Source organism: Antennarius striatus, chromosome 2 (assembly GCF_040054535.1).
Source record: "Antennarius striatus isolate MH-2024 chromosome 2, ASM4005453v1, whole genome shotgun sequence".
NCBI lineage: Eukaryota > Metazoa > Chordata > Actinopteri > Lophiiformes > Antennariidae > Antennarius > Antennarius striatus.
This window is the reverse complement of record NC_090777.1, coordinates 22,041,888-22,064,388: the sequence shown is the minus strand read 5'-3', so window position 1 is coordinate 22,064,388 and position 22,501 is coordinate 22,041,888. Positions and strand designations below refer to the sequence as shown.

Sequence of the window (22,501 nt, the reverse complement as noted above, 5' to 3'; positions counted from 1 at the left end):
CATGTGTCGTCATTGCTCCTTCGCCTCCCCCCCTCTCACTCTAGTATCAGATGAGTCGCTGCAGACAGCTCAGTGTGTGTGTTTGTGTGTGTGTGTTCTGTCATGGCGTCTCTTGGCCTTGTGCTGCTCGGCTCTGCGCTCCTGTACACCGCCCAGGTAGGAATGAGAGACACTGACGAGGCGTGGATGAGAGAGGATGTGTGTCATGTTTATTGATCACGGTGATCTAATGATGCGTAAGGCAGAAAGTTGTAACTGTTAGTTTTAACATGTTTGTTAAAATCACAGGGTGTGTGTGTGTGTGTGTGTGTGTGCGTGTGTGTGTGTGTGTGTGTGTGTGTATTTATTTCTGCCCTGATGTTTTAGATTTTGAGTCATTAATCAGGTTAATCACAAAAGATCAGTAAAAGACTGAACAGGCCATTTCTTTTCAAACCCTGTTGCCATGGCAACAGGAGACGGTAACCCATGGCAACAGGGCTGTGAAGGGTACAGTCCGTCTTCTGAAACCACCTATTAGTGTGTGTGTGTGTGTGTGTGTGTGTGTGTGTGTGTGTGTGTGTGTGTTTTTGTGTGTGTGTTTTTGTGTGTGTGTTTTTGTGTGTGTGTTTTTGTGTGTGTGTGTGTGTGTGTGTGTGCGGTTGAGTGTGAAATTGTTCATCTGTCCTTGAGAGGACTAATATCCTGTTAATGCTTAACACATTAACAGGACCTCTGTGTGTGTTGTACAAATCTCATTTCAGTCAGTAAACATGTTTACATGTTATTATGCAACATGTTACACAATAACATGTTAACATCAGTATTTCCTTTCACTTAGTTTTTGCTGTATTCAGCTAATCCAGATATTTTTCAAACAGTACATAATCAATTGAAATTAATTATATCAAATTCTAATTTCATATATTTTTATTATTATATTTGTTCGGATTTCTGCTTTAGGTGAACCCGGATCTGTGAGGCTCAGATCCTGATTTCATAATTTTACTCAGGAAGCTCTTATTACTCTTCCTATTCCTGGTGATAAGGACATTGTCCTGTATTGCCAAATCTCTGAATTAAAAACCTGCCGATTCAGTGCAGTGATGATGATGATGAAGATGATATGTTCATAAATGTCAGTTGTTTTTGTCTGTATAACAAACACATAAATCAAGTTTAAAGTGAGCCTGAAGCTCATGTATATGACTGATCATAATACGTTGACTCTGGAGCTCCATCATCTCCATTAAATGATCAACAGGTGAGTGCGTAAAGAGACAATCATGAGTCATGAATCAAACTTTTGAGTTCAACAATGATCACAATGATCAGGGAAGCAGGAAGTTTATCATCAACCAATGAAAGAAGCATCGCCTGGTCGAGAAACAAACGAAGGACAATGTCTGACAGGTTTTTCTGAGGCTACCATAGCTGCGCGTGTTTTTCTGCGTCTCTGTGTGGGTCCGCGTTGCACTGGTGTCCAGCGCGGAATGTCCCCTGCCACACGACCTAGCAAGCTGAGATACGCTCCAGCTCCCCGCGACAGCGGATGAAGCGGTTCAGCAAATGGATGGATGGTTGGATGGATACTTCACTGTCAGCCCCCCAAATTCATCATCGTCTGCTGACTCACTCTTCAGATTGCTAACTCACCACTGAATCTGCTCATTCAATTTTCAAACCGCTAACTCACCACTAAGTCTGCTGACTCACTCTTCAGAATGCTTTCTCACCACTGAGTACGCTGACTCCCTCGCCACTGAGTCTGCTGACTCACTCTTCAAATTGCTAATTCACCACTGAGTCTACTGACTCACTCTTCAGATTGTTAATTCCCCACTGAGTCTGCTAACTCACTTTTCAAACTGCTAACTCACCATCGAGTTTGCTGACTCACTGTTGAGATGGCTGACTCACCATTCAGCCTGTTGAGTCTGCTGACTCACCATTCAGAGTATTGACTCACCTTTCAGGTTCCAAATGCACCATTTAAACTGCTGACTCACTGTTCAGAGGGCTGACTCACCATTGAGATGCTGAGTCACTGCTGAGACGCTTGACTCACCCTTCAGAGTGATGACTCACCTTTCAGGTTCCTAACTCATCAGTTGACATCACTCGGTGACTCACTCTAGCTAGGAGACTACCAGTCACACGGAGCCTGACACTGCGGAGTCAAATACAGATAGTCCTCAACATACAAACATAATTGTTCCAAGAGGCTGTTTGTAAATTGAATTACGTAAGTCATTATTTATTAAATGTAGTCGGATTTGAATGCAAATGGTTGTTTGTATAAACGAATGTTCATAAATCGGATGTTCGTATCTGGAGGACTACCTATATATTAGACTATATTAGACCAGGACTACAGCTAATTAGTTTCCAATCTGCTTTGTAGTTGTAGTCGTGTTTACTGCATCAGTCATACTGTCATATTAGCAATGTATGCAGTAGTACCATGAGATACGAGTTTAATTTGTTCCGTGACTGAGCTCATAAGTCAAGCAACTTATAAGTCAAACAACATTTTCCCAATTTAAAATAACTAAAATAACTTGGGGGAGCTTGAGTGTCCGAATAATCCCAGAGCTATGTTGTCAGGGGTTTTATGTTCCTGCTAGGGTCTCCCTTGGCAACCAGGTCCTGGGTGATGGGCCAGACTAAAAGCAGTAACAAAACTGCTGTAGCAAATAAAACAACAAGGACCGTGACGTCGCCCGGTATGACACAACCGGGACCCAACCCCGGAGCCAGGCCCATAGTTTGGGCTCGTATGCGAGCGCGTGGTGGCTGGGCCTCTGCCCATGGGGCCTGGCTGGGCTCAGCCCGACAGGACGATGTGGGACCAACCTCCGGTGGACTCACCACCCGCCGAGGAAACCATAAAGGACATGTGCAGTGTGGATTGGGTGGCAGTCATCAGCATGGGGTTCAACAACCCAATCCCCAGACAAAGAGTCTAGCTCTAGGGACACGGAATCTCACCTCGCTGCGGGGAAAGGAGCCAGAGCTTGTGAGGGAGGTTGAGAGGTACCGACTAGATACAGTCGGGCTTACCTCCACCCACAGCTTGGGCTCTGGAACCAAAAACCGTTGAGAGGGGCTGGACTCTCCAATTTATGGTGTTGCCCAAGGTGAGAGGCGGCAGGCTGATGTGGGCTTGCTTATAGCCCCACAGCTCAGCTGCCATTGTTGGAGTTCACCCCAGTGAAAGAGAGGGTCGCGTCTCTTCGCCTTCGGCTGGGGGCAAGGTATCTCACTGTTGTTTTGGCCTACAGACAAAAAAACCTCAAAACCCCATAACTTATAAAAAAAACCAAAAACATTATCAACCTATAGACATGCATACTTTGCCTGTGCATAATTTATTATATAATTTACAAAAACAATGATAAAGTATGTACAGAAAAGCAAAAGTTACACGCTGTAGTCTACACCTTAACTCTGCAAAAGAGAACGACATCCAGCTTCAGCTGATGTTGCATCCATCCGCCAACTCGTGCTGTCCTCAAGCATGACTTGCATCACAGGTTTTGCTCATGTGTAAAACAAAATCATGGACAGCATGACAGCTCGTATCTCAAATAACTTGTATGTCGAGCTACTCGTATCTCAAAGTACTGCTGAATCACCACAAACCAAATAAAGTTAATCTAACAAAGAAAGAAATAGACAGAGGTAGTCCAAAATGATATTAAACTGAGGATAAATGGTTGATGAACACATGCTAGGATGAACCTACTCTGATCCCCTGATCCCAGCTCATTATGAACTTCACACCTCTGATTGATCAGTAGATGATTGATTAACAGCTGATCGGGCTGAGAGAAACACTTAGAACTGATGGACATGGACAGATATGCAGTATGTTCAATAAACATCTGATGTGTGGCTCTCCTTCAATTTGTTAGTTTATCTTCATCACCATTATCTCTTATGTGTGTGTGTGTGTGTGTGTGTGTGTGTGTGTGTGTGTGTGTGTGTGTGTGTGTGTGTGTGTGTGTGTGTGTGTGTGTGTGTGTGTTTGCACAGGCACACACACACACACACACACACACACACACACACACACACACACACGTACACAAAACAAATCAATTTACTGTTGGAAGGAGCAGGGCAGCTCATTATACTGCCATGGAAACACCATCCACAGCATGTCTCCTGAGATACACACACATGCACAAACACACACACACACACACACACACACACACACACACACACACACACACACACACACACACACACACAGATACGGTATGAACACACACAATGATAGGGACTTTCATTAATTTCCTGGAGGTTACATAACCCAGGCAACATCTGACAACATCTCACTTTAAAATAACCTCAAAATAATATTGAGAGAATCTTCGAGTAACTTTTAGATAATCCCAATTTCAGTTTAATGTAACCTTGAGTTGATCTCAAACTGACTTCAGTCTGACCTTAATACACCTTTATACAATCTGCTCTATCCGTCTGCCTCTGTCTGTCTGTCTGTCTGTCTGTCTGTCTGTCTGTCTGTCTGTCTGTCTGTCTGTCTGTCTGTCTGTCTGTCTGTCTGTATGTCTATCTACCTGTATTTATATACCTATCCATCCATCCATCCATCCATCCATCCATCCATCCATCCATCCATCCATCCACTTATGTTATGTGGCACAAACTCCACCCCGTCATTAGGATCTACCCCAGAAATGAGGTAACATGTTTTTCCTGCCACGTAATATCTACATTTAAATAAAGATTAAATAACATTTTCTAACAGTAAGCTGTCATGTAATTCATTACTGTCAGGGGGACTTAACCATAGCCTGAGAAGAAGGTACAGCAGGGATGATGATGATGATGCCTCGCCTCTTTTTCTCAGTCTCTACCTGCAGCCCGTGGTAGAGGGCATGGCCTGGATGTGTCACTTGGTGGAACCACACGTCAGCAGAGAGACCTCCTGAACTTGACGCCTTATGAGGGCCAGGTTATGTCATACCCTGTCACTCAGGGAGGTGCCGGGGTCAATAACCTGTACTACCAATCAGACGACTGGAGGGGCCGTGGCTTAGACCAGGCCCTGCAGCGATTGGTGGAGAGAGACGAAAGGCGTGAGCAAGAGGAGGAGCAGCAAGCAGGTTGGATAGTTGAAGTAAGACAACTAATCATAAATTAATTCTCTTGTAATCAACCAATCTAATGTGTTCACAGCTTACTTGGCTGCTCTGCTCCACCTACTGACTGAGGCAGAGAGAGCAGGATTGGTCAACCCAGGTGATGTGGAAATAGTGGAGGAAGATGAGGAGGAGGAGGAGGAGGATGATGATCAATCCCCACAAAGGGACTCCCATGGTCCAGCTCCCCTGGATTATGATGAGACAGGGCAGGCTCTGAACATGGGGAGGCCTCCGGCTGCATGGTGGGGTTACCTGAAGCCCCAGTTAGCTCAGGCCCTGATAGACAGGTGAGCGCAGCCTCCTGTTTGTGTTTATACATTCAGTTAGCAAAGGTAATGATGCTAGCGTGTGGTTGACAGGATGGAGCCTCAACTGACTCAGACTCTGATGGATAAAACAAGACGAGAGAGACCACATCAGCCCGGGCGGGTTTCATCTGGAGTGATTGGAGACCAGGACGCCCTCAGGTGATTATTCCCACAGGATCATCCAATAAATCTTTATTTAAACCAGTACTACAAATGAAGCTCTGAGGTGTTCATCCACTGATTCCTTAACTCCTGATGTTAGCTACTATAGCTGATGTTAGCTACCTCTTCTTTTCCCCCTCAGACGTCTGGTCTCCAGGTTAATCTCTAGTATGAGCGGCAACAATGCACCCGCCATCTCCTCTGGTCGCCGACTAAGAAGGGACCTGTCCAATACGCCTGTTGGCTCCACCCATAAGAGAACTCGCCGTTCCCTTGACGACATGGCTCCTCCATCACCCAGTAATGACCTCCCTCTCTTAAGAGTGAAAAGGCTGGAGGAGGTGGATGATGATGCTCAAATGCTCCTCCCACCTGCATCCAAAGTGCAAAAGATGAAACACATCAATACTTTGGCTGCCCCCGCCATGGAGGAACTGAATCCTGGGAATCACAGGCGCCGCAGGAGAGCAACCTTGAACTACGATCCACAGATATTAATTGATCAGTTAGTGGAATACATGAGAGAGTAAGAGGGGGAAGCAGGAAGAGGAGGCGTCGTTGCCTTTATGTGGTATATTGTATTGTTTTTTGCTGCTTTTGGTGAATTTGATCTATCATCTGTTGCTAGAAGGAGAAAAATAATGGAGATTTAGTTTATGAGAAACATATTTCTTTAAAATAAATCCTTCAAATTTCCTGGAAGAGAATGCACTTCAGTTATAATTATGATAATTAAGTAATTTTACAGCGTAATGAATGTTGCATCTAAATGATGGTGTGAGGAAAAAGAAAACACACTAAATAATAAAGTGGCAGGAGAAATAAAATACATTAATTTAAAAAATTGTTTACTGCTTCAGGAATCCTATAGACAGCCTGATACATGGTCTCATAAAAAAGTGTATTACATTGACATTGAACATAAAAGTCTTTGGACTTTTGAAAAGAAGATTTGGAAAGAAGTTGGTGGCAGTTTAAGATTCTTTCTACTTTTCAAGATGAAAATGTGACCTTTTTTTATTTCCAAGGCTCTGGTTTGGGTTAATTTTGACATATATAATTGTATAATCTGCATATAGTCAAATAAAAAATAGAAGTTGCCATAGGACTGAACCTCTAACTAGATTAGTTATAAATCAGATTACTAACAAATATGTTAACATTACATGTGAAACACATCAACTTGGTTAAGATGTTTGTTTATTGATATTTGTTCAAGTGTGAGTTCTTCTTTTCTAGAGATTAGCATGATCAACACAGCAAAATAAAACCTCTTTCTCTCTCTTTGACATCTAATTACAACTACATTAATTTTTTTTCACCAGGAAACTCTCAAAATTATGTTTTTTTGGATTTGGTCAGCAAAGATCACATATATATATACTTATATGACTATAATAAGTCCCTTAAATCCAAATGTCGCAAAATCAGTTGTAAGCAGAAAGTGATCATACTAATTACCAACTACAGTAAACATTCCATACCCATAATCTTCAGCGGTGCTAAAAGAAGGGGAGAGATTGTCCTCTAGCCGCCAGCAAAATCAACATCTATTTTTTTAAAAGAAAAAAAAACAAGGGCATAAAACGTGACACGATGTCAGAGTGACTCACTGGGAGATTTGTGTTTGGTGCTATCTGCTGCTAGCACTTAGAAGCTAGTAGCAGATTGCAGCTAATTAAATAAAAAAAGGCAGAAGCCTGCAGATTGGGGGATCAGCATGACGCCCACATCACACCTGTTTGACGCCCAGATCACACCTGTTTAGATTGAGCAATTCTGGATGACTGAGAACCTACACAGACAATCCCAACACTCCAACATCTCATCTTGGAGTTTTGTTGCAACAGTGGTCTTTTTTCCCGTGTCATGTTAAGAACAATTTTTCATTGTGGTAACCATGGTAAAGGCTCATCTGTGATTGGCTCGCTCCTGTCGTGTTCATGTTCTTCAGCTTGTGTGCAGCAGTTCTGTCAATTTTTCTGTTCTCAATTAAATTATCAACCAGAAATGTCTGGTGTGAGTCTTGTTTTATCCCCTAAAGCCTGCAGGTGATATAAATATGACAGGAAACTCCGATAAAATCTATAATTTATTCAATAAAAACACACATTTACCATAAATACTGCTTGTTATTATACTGACATGTATTTAATACAAACAACAACAAACAAGCATTTTTTAAAATTTATCATCTCAACAAATGTAATACATGTATGAGCTATGCTGGCAACCTGTTTTAATCTCAACAGCATGAATATTTTTTGGCACTCAATATGTCAATTAAATTGCTTTATTTCTTCATTGATTTTGAACACCTTCCTTAATTTTAAATCACTTTCATTTCCTTTTTAACAGTGGGAGATGAAAATTATTTAAGAAGTGAGAGAATTTACATTTGGAAAGTTTGATCTCTGACAAGCTATACAGTTATGCAGGACAATAACTAATATTTTGCACAGTTTGAACATTTCAAACAGTTAACCTGACAATTACACAGAAAGTTACCTAATAAACAACTAGTCTAGCCTGGAATATTAACTAAAGAGGGAAATGTCTGTGCTTAAATGGTCATGCTAACAGGAAACTCTAGTATTCATAAATACTCACCGTCTGTGTTTTCTTCCATCAATTTCTTCACTATTGTTAGCATAGCGTAGCACAAAGGATAGACACTGGAGCTTTTTAGCTATGATTTTTCAGTGCTGTTTGACACAATCTTACTTGACCTAGAAGCTAAGTCTAATTTAATACAACATGAAATTACTACTAAATTCACTTGGAAGCTAACTCTAAGGTAACTAAGTTAAATCCAGCTGGACACAAAAGCTCATTGCAAGTCGACAGGAAGTGGCCTACTAACTGTAGCCTAAATTTTACACTAAATATTTCTGGGACCAGGAAAATTTGAGTGGACATAAAGCTAACTCTCAGTTAACTTCTATTAGAAGCTCTACAGATCTATAAAGGAAAATCAAACTTAAATTGTATAAGCTAGCCATCAGATAAATACACTCACAAGTTACATCTGAGTTTATGACACACTGAAGCTAGTTCTAAGCTAATAAGACCCAAATGTTACAGCTGCAGTCATAGGTGAAACACAAACTGAAGCTAACTCTGAGGTAACTACGTGCAACAAAGATACAGTATGTAAATGAGAAAGCTTTGGGGTACATGTATTCTTTGTGCTAAGCTACGCTAAACACAGGTCCCACTAACTAGATCATGTCGACATGTTTGACACCATCAATTATTTTATAGAACATGCTGTGCTTCTGTTGGAGACACCATGAAGATCGAAACTCTACTCTTCTCCTGTTCTCCTTTTCCCTTCTAGACTTCATTTGTTTCCCATAATGCCACTTGTTATGTTGATTCTATTTCCCATTTCAGTGCTATTGACTATACCTATCTACACTTTGCATAGACAACATTAACTTGGATACAGTTGCTAGGTGACAGGATTGGAGGGTTGTTCTGTTCTTCTTTTGGCTTCTTCTTCACTTTCTGAAATGAAAGAAGAAAAATGTCTTGAGTCTGTGTTTGAGTTGTGAGACAAGGTGACAGTTGAACAAACTCACCTGGTGGCTCTATGCTGACATCAGCAAACCTGCGGTCACTATGGAAACACAAAATATATCTATTAAACTCTCTATAAGTTAACAGGACCTGAAGATAACTCCTGTAAAACTAAAACAGAAGCTAACTCTCAGCTAACAAGAAATAGAAGCTAATTTGAGTTAAGTTTTGGTTTAAGATCTAACAATGTGACTGCCCCTCCCCATGATGTATCCCTCCTCACCCTCCTTAGAATCTGGTGGCAGTAGGGCATCCTGTCTGTTAGCAAGGACAAATGCCAACGTGGCCAAGATAGCGGCATCCAGAACACCCAGTATGGCCAGGATGTAAGCCCAGTGGATGGAGCAGTTACCTGGGGAGAAGCTGCCCACCTGGAGACAAATGAAAATATTTAGAGTCAAAAGCAGAGACCTGGGAGCAGCTGGATCACACACCTGTGTCCTCAGCTGGTCTGACCCTCAGCTGACATAGCTTGCGAACATTAATGCAACCTATTCCTAACCCTAACCCTTTAACATTAAACCTAACCCTAACATTTGGGAAGTTGATGTCATTTTAATAATGAAACATGCCAGCATGCCCACTGCTTTTCCACAATGACGCTTTGACAGTATGACAGTTTCATTCATACTCACAGAGTCTCCACACAGTGATCTCATCTCTGGACTCTCCCAAGAGTCTGGAAACAGAAGACAAGCTAACGCCAGACAGAAACCTGGAGAGAGGAAGAGGAAAAGAGAGAGAGAGAGAGAGAGAGAGAAAGAGAGAGAGAGAGAGAGCGAGAGAGAGAGAGAGCGAGAGAGAGAGAGAGAGAGAGAGAGAGAGAGCGAGAGAAACAGACAGACAGACAGACAGATCTTAGCATACTTTTAAGCTAGCATAAAAACAAAATAGGTTGCAAAGTGACATCATAGCAACTTCAAATATATAAACATAAGAATATTAGCTTTACAAGTAAGGTAGAAACATTAACTATGAGATATGGCAGGAAATAACAATCAATGAAAAGGATAAAGGTCAAGAGGGAACTATTGAAGAAGAAAAAAAGACTTGCACCACAGAAGAACTTGGAGGTCATTGCAGTCAGGTAAGAACTAAATACTGAAAACTTTAACTTATTTTGTGCAACTTATTATATGAAAGTTGGCCGTGGGAGGCACAATCACCTCACAGCAAGAAGATTCTGGGTTCAATTCCTTTCTGTGGGTAGTTTGTATGTTCTCCCTACGTCTGTGCAGGTTCTCTCCGACTTCCTCCAAAAACATCCAGCTTAGGGCAACTGGTCACACCAAATTGTCCATGTAGCTAATGAGCTAATCACTAAAATACTAAACTGTAAGGAGCATACTAAATTCACCACCTAATTACCCAGTGTAACCAATAGAACCAGTAGAACCGTTGACTACCAGCAGTGAGCTGCAGCCACGCGCAGATCTTGTAGACGGTTGCAGCGCTGCAGAACCTGAAGAGGCAGAGACAGACAACACTGGTCCACACCGCCCAGAGGGAAACCCCCACCAGCACCGCCACTGACTGGAAGGACGGCAGAGGAGACAGAGTGGCCAGACCGCCACGGCAATCTGGGATGGGCCAGTCTGAGTCCACACACACCTGAGCCACACAGATTCAGCTACTGTTAGTATCAACAATGGGTTAAATATCATCTCAATCTGACTAATTTTAAACATGAATTCTGTAACTGATTTGCTAACAGACTGAAGCTAACCTTAGCAGGTCAGGATGACAGATACATATCCAACTATCTATTGAGTTTGTGTTCATTGGTATTGGAGGACAACAGGGGGAGTCCAACCTTTAATCCTCACCTCAAACAATCCCAGGGTGCCTCTGTGTGGGGCCAGTCCCTCCCCTTGGAAATGGGTATCTGTGGTTCCAATCCAAGATGGCTGCACCAGGACGACCACCTGGATGATGGCGAAGCAGAGCGTACAAACGGCCCAGAGGACGCCGACCGCCCGGGCGCTCCGGACAAACTCAGTCTGGTAGAGACGAGAGAGGTCAGCAAGGGCGGGCGACACCGACATGACTGAGAGAGAGAGAAACAGAGAGAAATGAAATCTGAATTTTTAAAATATTATTTTATGTGGATTTTATTTTATAGTTTAAGAAATAGATTTAAAACCACAGCTGACATGTTCTCATGAGGGGCCTCTGAACCAGAACCCCTCCTGGTGGTAAGTAAAGAAAATGTGATTTAAAGACAAACCGACCAATGAGCAATGATTATTAATCCTGTTTGAATCGTGGTATGTTTAGAACATAAATAAAATATATTTTATGTTTTGAACACTTTAACATTCATCAAACACAATTAGTTATTGTCATAATGACGTAATGCAGCTTGTTTTCTCAGTTTTGTCATATCTGGGCTTCCATACTGAACCTGCAATGCAACATGCGCGTCGACACAAAGCACATTTCAGTGATAGAAACGTCCGGTTAACTAAACCGGAGTCACTTCGGTTCTGAGTGATGAATGTCCAACAGCATCAGTCACAGCAGCCAGCCAATCAGCATCGAGGTAGAACAAATAATCAGTTCAAACCAACCGACGGCCACGTCATCTTATTACAGACGCAGTTTTCCTGCACCATTGTTCGGATTTAGAGGAACGACATCGACGTGACATCTACAACGAACGCACCTGCTGCTGGAGCACGTCCGCCTGTCCTCCTGTCTGTCCTCCTGTCTGTCTGCCTCCTCGTCTGTTTCTCCGGAGGATGAGGATGCAGACGAATGAGGAGGAGGATGAATGGAGGAGGATAAATCTGTAGATACCCGGATGTGAAGCTTCCTCCACCAACAATTCTATTTTAACTGATCAAACTCATATTAACACACAATAACCCAGCTGATCGTTGACGCAATCTGACGTCACGTAATACAGAGGTTTGATTTTTAGAATGACGTTACAGCGACATCCGCAGGCCCATTAAGGAACTTGCAGGAAAAGGAGGCGTCGATCGCTCGGGTGTAATATTCATTCATTCATCCCTCTTCCGAACCGCTCTATCCGCTGTAGCGGGGAGCTGGAAGCCTATCCCAGCTGTCTTAGGGGGTGAGGCGGGGCACACTCCAGGCGCGACCCCGGTGCACCGCGGAGCCAAGAGACAGACAACCATGCACGCTCACACTCACACATCAGGCAAGCAAAAATATCGCAAGCCCCTCCCATTTCTGCTACGTCACTGAGGTACTTCAGGTACTCACAGTAAAAAAAGGCAAAAATCAAACAAGATTGGAACAATAAAATTTTTACTGGGAACAGAGAAATGATTGAACTGAAGAACAGCTTGATGCTCTAAACATTTATTTTACTAAATAGCACCAAAATATATTTTAAATCACTGTTAACGTCTTAAAAGTTGAGGTAATAATTATAACAAACAATAGTGACATTTTTATTGAGTTATTTTTTATAAAGGTCACCGTGGCCTCAAGGGTATCTGTGATATAACTGCACAATAATGAAATTAAATAATAGAGTTTTTCTATGTGGGTGTGGCCTCTTGGTGACATCATCAGCATGCCGCCCTACGAATCAAAAGTACAGTATAATCAACACATGTGTGTAGTAAGTGAACTACTGGTGACAACTGAACCGACAAACTGCTGGTGATCTTTAATGATGATGAGGAATATGAGTGTGCAGGTAAAAAGGTCAAAACAATTTAAAAAATCTTCATTTTCCTGTTTTTCTGGTTCATCTGGCAAAAATATCATCCCAGTAAATACAACTGTGTTACCCACAATGCATCACTGGAACTGGAAGCAATATCGACAACAACAAACTCAACAATTAACAAAACCAGAACCATGTAAGAACTGATGTGAGGTTGTTAAATAATTGTTCTCCCCTTCATCTTCACCTCCTCTCAGGTCCATGGAGGGATCTCCTCTCCAAACTTGGAGCAGTGAGCAGCGTTCTTAGCTTCAAACAGAACCTGAACACAAAAATAATAAATGATGAAACCTGTTCATTAATATTAAAATGAAGATGAAGATATGATGAAGCTTCCAGCGACGATCCTTCATCGCCACGTCTTAAAACTGCAGACGTTACCTGGTTGTGTATGTAGGCCTCACACAGGTAACACCACACCGACAGGTCGGAAAAGCTCAGAACCAGAGGATGTTCAGACACAACGCCGTGGGTCACCATGTGTTCATTCACGTAACGGCCGCAGTACACCTGAGAGATCGGACAGGTGAGTCATCATTTTTAATCTGAATCACATGTCCTCGCTGGTTTCATCATATTACGTCCCATGATCCAGTTTTAATGTCCACAGTAATGACCAGACTATATGTACTTCACTTCAAACAACAGTTTAATATTTTTATGTTAATAAAAATGAAGTTTTAATTTTACACTTCGCTTAAATTACTTTTTTTCCTCAATAGTTCATGTTGGTTTTGAAACAGCATTTTACACGTCGTATTAGGTGATAGACAGGTTACCTGGTAACAGGTGAGACAGGTCCAGTTCTCAGAGTTCGAACCACAGTCCTGACAAAACCTGAGGACGTCAATGCCTGAGCTGGGGAGGGGCTTAACAGCATCAAGGTGAGGGCACCAAGGAAGAGGGTCCACCACATATAGAGTGGCCTGCAGACAGACAGACAGACAGTCAGTGACGCGGTTAGAAGATGTCAGAAGTTAGTGAAAAATATAACATTTTCTTACATCTGTTTGTCCTCCAAACATTGTATCCAGTGACACCTGAGACTTTGACCAACCGCATGCTCCCGCCGTTTCTGGCTCCGCCCCCGGTACAACAGCATCTGATTCTGAGGTCACCACGGCAGCCGCCTGCGAAGGCTTAAGGAGACATAAGATACCTTAAAATACATTATAGAACTCATGGGAAATGTCTAATCATTATGCTAAGGCTAACAATATTCAGTAAATACAGAACATTGTTCCTCCTCTCTCTTATGGGAGTTTTATATATTTGTTCAGTTTGAATGTTCATATTTGTTCATTTCTTAATTTTCAATGGCAAATCGCAGGACCCCTAAAGCTATTGGCCGTTAGCTTTCTTTTACATGATCATCACCCTTTGACCTCACACACCCATCCAACATTGATTTTCATGTCCTGGCATGCAAAGGATTATGGGTACTTTTGATGTCAAATTCACCTGATGTGGCACACTTTCTACTGATTGGTTCTGTCCAGCTGTCAGTTCACCTGACTCCGCTTTCACTTCATCTTTACAGGTGACCTGCTTTGTGATCAGGTGGACCTTCGGTCTGGCGCCACAGACAGGCGTGGATGTAGGAGGGCTATGATTAGCTGAGCTTTGAGCAATATCCAAAGTGGCCAATCCTCGTGTGAGCTGCTCCAGGCTCTGCTCCGCCTGTTAGGAGAGAAAAAACGAATAAGAAACACGTTTTTCGTATTCTGTGAGTTTTATTTTCCATAGTAAGTTACCGATGTATCATCTTGTCCTGTAGGGGGCAGCGGCGGTTTGTCCAATTCCTTGGCTTTTTCTTTTGAACGACGTTTTCCACGATGCTTTGGAGAAGGCAGCATCGCCTGCACCAACTCTGGAACTGAAAAAACAATTAACTAAAATAAATAAAATATAAAATCTAATTAAAGTAAAATATATAAACGTAAACCAGCTGAATTTAGACTCACTGCATATCCTCAGCGACTTCCAGTAGGGGGCGTGGTGTTGAATGACCTCGTTGATTGTTGCCACAGCGCCGCGATGCACAGGGATTAGGGGTGTGGTCAAGGAGGGAGGAGGGTCTCCTAGCAACACGCTGGTACACATGGCCATAGATTCAGAGATGGAGCATAAGTTATAACCTCCCTGTTGGAGAGAGAGGAGGGATGAGCAGGTCAACATTCGTCACGTGGAATCATCACGAAACACAGGGATCTACTCTCGGACCTTCACTGCTCTAACTCTTCTCTTTTACACTGATGGGATCATTTTACACGTGTCTGAATTCACAAATGTATTCTGTTACACCACCTCCAGTATGAGTAAGACCCGCCCACCAGCCAGTGACATCAGCAGGTGTGTGAGGTGGGCGTATCCCTCTGGGGTCACGTTATATCCACCCAATGGATCCCCTCTGGCTGCATCGAACCCAGCTGACACCAGAACCAAACCAGGGTTGAACTGCGGACAGAAAAGCAACCAATGACAGGATTCTGTCAATGACACACATGTGTGTGTGTGTGTGTGAGTATGTTTGTGTGTGTGTTTACCTCAGTGGCGATCGGCATGACAACATGGTGGAAGGCAGCTAAGTAGTCGGAGTCACCCATACGCCCTCCACTCCATGCTATGTTGACATTATAGCCCATCCCCCGGGACACGCCCACCCTACTGGGGGCGGCATCTTCTGAAGATGGGAAGAACGTCCCGTTGTCATAGCGATGGAGGGATATGTACAGAACACTAGAGACAAAAACAATTTGTCACTTCAGGGTTAAGTGTTATGACTTGTGATACTTGTCTTCATCCACCTCCTCTTCCTCTTCCTCCCCCTTCTCCTCACCTGTCATCATCCTCAAACATGTGCTGCGTCCCGTTCCCATGATGAACATCCCAATCCAGAATGAGAACTCGCAGAGGAGGATCTTGGGATATTTTCTGGGCGTGGCGCGCCGTGAGCGCTGCTGTGTTGAAGAGACAGAATCCACATGGAGAGTCCGTCTCGGCGTGATGACCCGGAGGACGAACGATCGCCACGCCGTTACTCACCTGGAGAGCCAACAGAGACGATTAGCGTCAGCTACAACACGTATCAATAAAAAAGTCAATTAGAGATAAAATTTAAAAGAATTTGTGGTCAAATCTTTAAGTCTTTCCAAGACGTTCAAGTCTTTCATTTCCTATTAGCACACAGATGTATTTGGCGCTGAGGAAATGCATTCTGGGACATGTAGTTTCTGGCGGCTACCTGTCCTGTGAGGATCCTCTCTACCGCTTTCAGGCAGCCTCCAGCCGCCAACTGGGCGCACTGGAAGCTCTGATTGTTGATGTAAATGGAGTTGAAACCAGCTCCGAGTCTGTGTAATTCTCTGGGCTTCATCACAGCCGTGGTCTTCATCAGCTCAATGTGTTCCACACTGCACACACACACAGATACACCTGTTATGTATTGATTACCTGTCAGATATTGATGATCTGTTCCAAAACGTACCTGTGACACCTGGCCAGCTCCTCCTCTGTCGCTAGGCGAGCCGGTATCCGTTGGCAACGCTCAACTAATCCCAGCTGCTGGTGTTTGGAGAAGATTTTACAGATTCTCTGTGGCTGTTCGGGGTGATGTCTGTGGATCAATCAGCTTGTTTGATCGTTTGATCAGGTTTAAATTTCAAAAGGTCTCATGGTCATACGCAGCTCACCTGTCCCACATGTTCAGGTGCTCCATCATCTTCTCATCATAAACCAAACCGGTTGTTGTGGTAACAGGTGGAGGGAGGTTGGTTTGTTTGGTGCTCTTGTCATTGGTCGTTCTGCTGACTTCCTGTTTAGCCAATGAGCTTCCTTCTGCTCAAGAAAGAGGAAGAGAGAAAAGCTGGGTGATAAACTTCAAGTCTGGCTCCAATTTGTCAGGTGAAAATGTAAAATCTGAGAAATCCACCAGAGGTCATGAACTATGAATGACATTAAACAGTCGAAATAAGATGAGAAAGTTTTTGTAATGTTTTTAAGTTTCTAGATCAAAGTACAAATGAGAGAAAGAATTTGTTCAATTTAATAATGGAAAGCTTCTGAGAAATCATGGAATGTTGTGGAAAGGATGGCAGCTGTGAAGAGAAAACTAAAGACACACCCGTTTTATCTGATCAAATGCGTTGTTTTAAAAATAAAATCCAAATCTTACCGAGGATCTGTAGAGAGGCCCAGTATGGATACAGAGCCGACATTGTCTCAGAGATGGACTGGAGAGCACTGCAAGACAGACAGGTGGTCAGAAACTGATCAGAGTTATTGATGACTTCGTGAAGACAAACATTACTATATAAAGATGTCTGTGTAGGTTCTCAGTTATCCATGGTTATCCAAAGCTGTTTAAATCAATCCACTGGACTTTAAGAAAGTTGAAGACGTTTCGCCACTCATCCAGTTCTGAAGAACTGAAGAAGAATCTTGGACTGATCGAAACATCTTTGGTTCACCACATAAATGATCCAGATTATCTTCTCTCCACTGTCAAACCCAATTAAAATAATTTTTCAACACTGTGGTCAGCCTGACTTCACTCAGGTGTTCATGTTACCTGTCACAGGGTGCCATGGGTGGAGTCAAATGGGGACAGGCTCCACCCAATAGAGCCCGGACACAGGCTGCAGCGCCTTCTGCTGTTGACTGTAGGTTATATCCACCCTACACACAGGATTAGATTCACACCACAGCCTGATATTACTGAGAAACTCAGTGCAGTAAAAGTTTTACGGAAATTAAAGTCTAAGTACCACAAAGGTCCAGTGTGTATGATTTTAAAACACTAAACTTGAAACAAGTTGCAGCGAAAGATTTTCTGAACATCTTCTGTTGAATTAAAGATGGATCCAATTATTACTGCGACCCATCTGCAACCCTACCACCTCATCACTAGATGTCAGTATACCCTACATGCTGTACTTTCAAGAGCAATGCTTAAATAAAGAAAATTAAAAATCCAAAGTCAAGAAGAATTACATCCTTCCGTTTTATTTACATCTTAGAATCTTTAAATATGATGGGGGTGTGGCTTACCTCGAGAGCCAGAATGAGTCGCCCTTCCGCCAAACACATCAGCATTTGAGTCAGGACATGGAAACACTGAGGACTCACACACATCCCCCCCTGAACACACACACACACACGGTCAGAAACAGGGAGTGAAGGTGTGACGTCACTGATATCAGGTCTGTGGACATTTTACCTTCGGATCTCCGACTACAGAGTCAAATCCAGCAGAGACCAGAACAAGCTGAGGCTGAAACTGAGCACACACAAAGATTATCTCTAATATGTGTGTGTGTGTGTGTGTGTGTGTGTGTGTGTGTGTGTGTGTGTGTGTGTGTGTGTGTGTCTGTGTTACCTCATAGGCTACAGGTAGGAGCAATTGATGAAAAGCCGTGATGTAATCGCTGTCAGTCATCTCCGTCTGAAGGAAATCGGTAGGAGGATGAGCAGAGATGACATCACTGACTTATTAAACATGATTACAGATCAACTCCGATCATTAAACTCAGAGACAGAGATTTGAACATTTTTACTGACACCTGTAACTGGTTTTCATGAACTTTCGTGTGACACACAATCACCAGTCTGAATGCTGCGGTTAAACATCAATCACCCTTGAAGGGTGGGTTCAGTTCAGTTTGGTTCAGGTGTGTTAGAACACAAATCTATCATCCAGGTCCAGCCAAGTACACAACAAATCACATTTTACTGAATCATGGCCTTCTGAAAAAATTAAATAAAATATCCCGAGATTTTAATAAACCATCACACGAAGATAGCGGTCATGTGATCACCTTGTTCCAGGGCAGATTGATGTTGGTGCCTTCAGCTCGGCCACTGCCCACAAACTGACTGCTGGACTCTGACAGGTGAGGCCAGTATTCCCCACGCTCATACCTGTGGATGCTGAAGTACAACACACTGATGCACGCACACACACATGCACGCACATAAACACACTTCAGATAATCTGAACCCAACATCATTAAAAAGGTCTCAAACCTCTTCCTAAACCAGATTCACTTCCCACTGTCTCCTGAGGACATTATTAAGCATGTGTTTGATTTCAGTTGGATAGAAACATAAAAACAAAAATTTTTCAAACACAGATTCCATTTTTAACCAAGAGGCGTATTGGGAGTTTACCTGGGATCTTCTTGGAATAGGTACTGGATGCCCTGACCATGATGAACATCCCAATCCACAATCAACACTCTGAAACACACACACAATCACATCCACACAGCAGTCAGAATACAGAATCTATATTCTATTTTTAATATATCTATTCTTAACATAGACATAAAATCAGAGACCTGCTGACTGAACATCTGGTCCGAGCGTATCGAGCTGCTATCGCCACGTTGTTGAACATGCAGTAACCGTTTGCCTCGCCAGCCTGAGCGTGATGACCTGGAGGCCTGAGAGAGAGAGACAGGCAGACAGACGGGTGTTCTCTTTGCGTTAACACACAACACGCAGCTAATGTTTTATGAGTTTCGTGAATAATTTTCAGCTTGGACATGATTAACAAAATATATCATGCAAAAAGTCTGTTTGTTTTAACGGTTCTGAAACAACCCAAATGTTAAACTAGAGTCAGTCAGTTTGACATTTCATGATCCCAGAAAACGACCTGCTGGTTGACTGGTTAATGTGTAGAGATGATGACAGGCACCTGAACGCACCAGTGGAAGAAGGCAGGCTTTACCTGACAACAGCAAATCCATTCCTGAGGTCAGAGGTCATGACCTGATCAACCAGCTGGAGGACGGAACCCACTGCCAGAACAGCGGCATGGAACGACTCCTGTCACACAGACACAAACAGTTTTCTGTCATCACCAAAACCTGAGCGACACAAGATCACGAGTGTGTGTGTGTGTGTTTGTGTGTACTAACAGTATGGATGAAAATAGAGTCGTATGTCTCAGACAGGGTGCGTAGTTCACTCTCTGTCATCGTCTGAGTTGATCTCATTAAATCAACATATGGTTTCCTGCAAATACAGACAGGATGAAATAAAGTACATTAAATACACAGAGTAAAGACTCATCTGAAAAGACTCATAGTGCGTTTACTGACTCACCTGTGAACCAGGAGCAGCTCTTCTTCTGTAGCTTCTCTGGGCTGAAACACAATCACACAGCACAGTGAAGTAGACGTTCCCCCTTCAGTATTGTCACTCATTTAGCTGACAACATCTGACTCATCTGTTACATTAGCAGGCTAGTTTAGCTAGGCTAACAATAGCATGCTAGTTTAAGCAGGATCACACAAAAGGTTCTGAAAATGAAATCAAACACGAGATCAAAACAAAACAGGCTAAAAGTCCTTAAAGCTAGTGCTGCGTCACACTTGACGGATTTCGTTATCATAATTATAATAAGATAAATATTTTGAAAAATAGATTAGAACTAAAGCCAATCTAAATATTTAACATGACGTCAGCAGATAGTGACACGTTTGCAGTCACTGAACTGGGATCAGCTGACCTCCACTCTGATGCAGCGAGACAGCAGGTCCTGCTTCTTCAGCTCCTCCATGATGGACGTCACTCTGTCTGGATTCTCTGCAAAACTGAACACAACACACACTCACTACCAGCAACAACAACAACAAACAACAACAACAGCCAGTCAGTGAACAGAGATGCCCTGAGGAACGGCTCCGTTCACCGCCAGCTGCCGAACTCAGGTCAAATCTGATGATGTGGGTGTGGCCCGGTTCGGCGACTGACCTTGAGATCCACGGGTTCCAGAAATGAGTGAAGACCTCGGAGTAAACCAGTCCCGTTCCAGAGGCCGTAGCTCGACTCGACAAATCCTACACAAACACAGAGACGACAAATTTAACATTTAATTTTTACCTTGACAAACGTCAAAATGTCACACGACCCACAGAAAGCAGGCCATGCAGTGATGTCATCATAGAACTGTCAGTGGATCCACAGAAGTATTAATAATTGCTTTATTATTAATACATTTTTATTAATACAGAAGTATTAATAAAACATCTTTAGTGGCCAGTATCTCCAGTCTGTCTCACCAGCGTCTTCAGCCTGTCGCTCATCTCCTCTTCCTCTTTGCTCTTCTCCATCCTTCCCCTCCTCTTCACCTCCTGCAGGTCGCTCCCTCTCTTCTCCTCCTTGCCGCTGCACTGAAAACACAAACACACGTCTGAGTTGGAATATGACTCAAATAAAGCCCAGAAGAGTACAGAGTCCAGCCGCAGCCAATCATTAAAACCTGATGTCAAACTCCACCCTCTAACAGCTGATTGGGCATGTCACATGACCAACCTGAGGAGACAGACGCGGGGACCTCCTGACAGACTTCATACCAGATCCTGGAGGACCTGATGACCCAGACTGCATCTTTGATCCTCAGAACTGTAACAAAAGATTATTGATTAACTATTGGTTCATAAATCAGCTCATTATTAACAAAAGCAAGAGTTGTGGTCAAATCCCACAGGAATGGGAGGAGGGAGTAAGGAAGTGATAATGTTCGTGACCGGTTAAAGCTGTACTGCACCGATCACCTCCTCTCTACAATCATCTACAGACCCTTGAGGAGGCTTCCAGGTGGAATAGCTTCGCCCCCTGCAGAACCAGTTTAGAACTCGTAGGGTTTTTATGATTTTATTCAATGATAATGAATACTTAACTATTATAAATATTAATTATCTGTTAGTTTGGATTCATAACTAATAATCTACTGCGGTAAGAATGTTTGTTTAATTTTGTTCAGCAGATGTTCAGAGAATGTCAGAAAACTCATTCAGAATTACATTTAAACTCCAGGATGAACAGCTGAGCAGAACCAGAACCCGGTGAAGAAATACAGCTGGACCCAGAACCACAGCTAGAACCAGAAGTAGAGCTAGAACCAGAACTAGAGCTAGAACCAGGACTACAGCCTAGAACCACGACTACAGTTTAGACCCAGGACTACAGTTTAGACCCAGGACTACAGTTTAGAACCAGGACTAGGTCAGCACCAGGACTTAAACCTTTGACAGCATTAATTTCAAACTAACCCGTTAGCCTCCCAATAAGCTATCAATGCTCCGGATCAGCTACCTATTGATTATCGATCAGGAACACGAAAACTTACAGCCGCTGATCTCTCCTCGTCCTCCTCCTCCTCCTATGATTTTCTGCTGCTGAGCGCCAACAATCTCAACTGTCGCACACATTGGACGTCATCGCTTAGCGCCTGACGTCACAAAATGTCTACAGTGATTATGATTATACAGTATCACAATTACCACTGGGTAATATGGAAAAATGTGACATAATTCAAATAATTTATTGGTAATACAGATATTTAAAGTTCTAGAAGCCTTCTTGTTCAGTGAACCACTGATTAAATTTATATTTTTGTATCATTATAAAAATGTCTGAATGCAGGTCTTTGCTCGTTTTATTTTCATTTATGGTTGAGAACTTTTCCAAAACAACTAAGAAGTTTATAATTTAAAAAAACAAACATTTCTTTGCCTTCTTAAAAAGCTAAATACTGTACAACATTTCACCATTTAAGGAGAAGTTCGTGTGGCACCTGA

The 22,501-nt window shown here is 42.8% G+C and overlaps 3 protein-coding genes across 6 annotated transcripts; 1 reads left to right on the top strand and 2 right to left on the bottom strand.

Moving 5' to 3' along the window:
* The first annotated feature begins 23 nt into the window (after positions 1–23).
* Positions 24–7,630, top strand: pcsk1nl (proprotein convertase subtilisin/kexin type 1 inhibitor, like). The gene is made up of 5 exons (XM_068340306.1): positions 24–156; positions 4,862–5,117; positions 5,191–5,443; positions 5,516–5,623; positions 5,769–7,630. Exons 1-5 carry the CDS (start codon positions 103–105, stop codon positions 6,154–6,156), a joined length of 1,059 nt encoding a protein of 352 aa, XP_068196407.1. The 5' UTR covers positions 24–102; the 3' UTR covers positions 6,157–7,630.
* Positions 7,631–7,757: 127 nt separating this feature from the next.
* lhfpl4b (LHFPL tetraspan subfamily member 4b) lies at positions 7,758–12,060 on the bottom strand. Its single transcript, XM_068338887.1, has 7 exons — positions 11,874–12,060; positions 11,035–11,255; positions 10,615–10,819; positions 9,844–9,923; positions 9,432–9,579; positions 9,211–9,248; positions 7,758–9,136 (listed from the first exon to the last, which is right to left on the bottom strand). Exons 2-6 carry the CDS (start codon positions 11,251–11,253, stop codon positions 9,220–9,222), a joined length of 681 nt encoding a protein of 226 aa, XP_068194988.1. The 5' UTR covers positions 11,254–11,255; positions 11,874–12,060; the 3' UTR covers positions 7,758–9,136; positions 9,211–9,219.
* A 415-nt stretch (positions 12,061–12,475) lies between these two features.
* Positions 12,476–22,125, bottom strand: hdac6 (histone deacetylase 6). Of its 4 annotated transcripts, none has more exons than XM_068332214.1 (29): positions 22,051–22,125; positions 21,234–21,323; positions 20,981–21,091; positions 20,673–20,758; positions 20,428–20,512; positions 20,022–20,062; positions 19,835–19,931; positions 19,645–19,742; positions 19,250–19,354; positions 19,080–19,148; positions 18,728–18,854; positions 18,289–18,354; positions 18,130–18,189; positions 17,961–18,050; positions 17,482–17,588; positions 17,086–17,153; positions 16,604–16,748; positions 16,399–16,527; positions 16,156–16,324; positions 15,751–15,956; positions 15,458–15,650; positions 15,219–15,368; positions 14,876–15,053; positions 14,666–14,787; positions 14,373–14,591; positions 13,916–14,050; positions 13,691–13,837; positions 13,293–13,421; positions 12,476–13,173 (listed from the first exon to the last, which is right to left on the bottom strand). In XM_068332214.1, the coding sequence occupies exons 2-29, from the start codon at positions 21,306–21,308 to the stop codon at positions 13,105–13,107; spliced, it is 3,276 nt and encodes a 1,091-aa protein (XP_068188315.1). In that variant the 5' UTR covers positions 21,309–21,323; positions 22,051–22,125; the 3' UTR covers positions 12,476–13,104. The 4 variants fall into 4 exon arrangements, with proteins under 4 accessions (XP_068188315.1, XP_068188317.1, XP_068188316.1 ...); XM_068332216.1 differs by having other exon boundaries at positions 13,952–14,050; XM_068332215.1 differs by having other exon boundaries at positions 13,916–14,041.
* Positions 22,126–22,501: the final 376 nt, after the last annotated feature.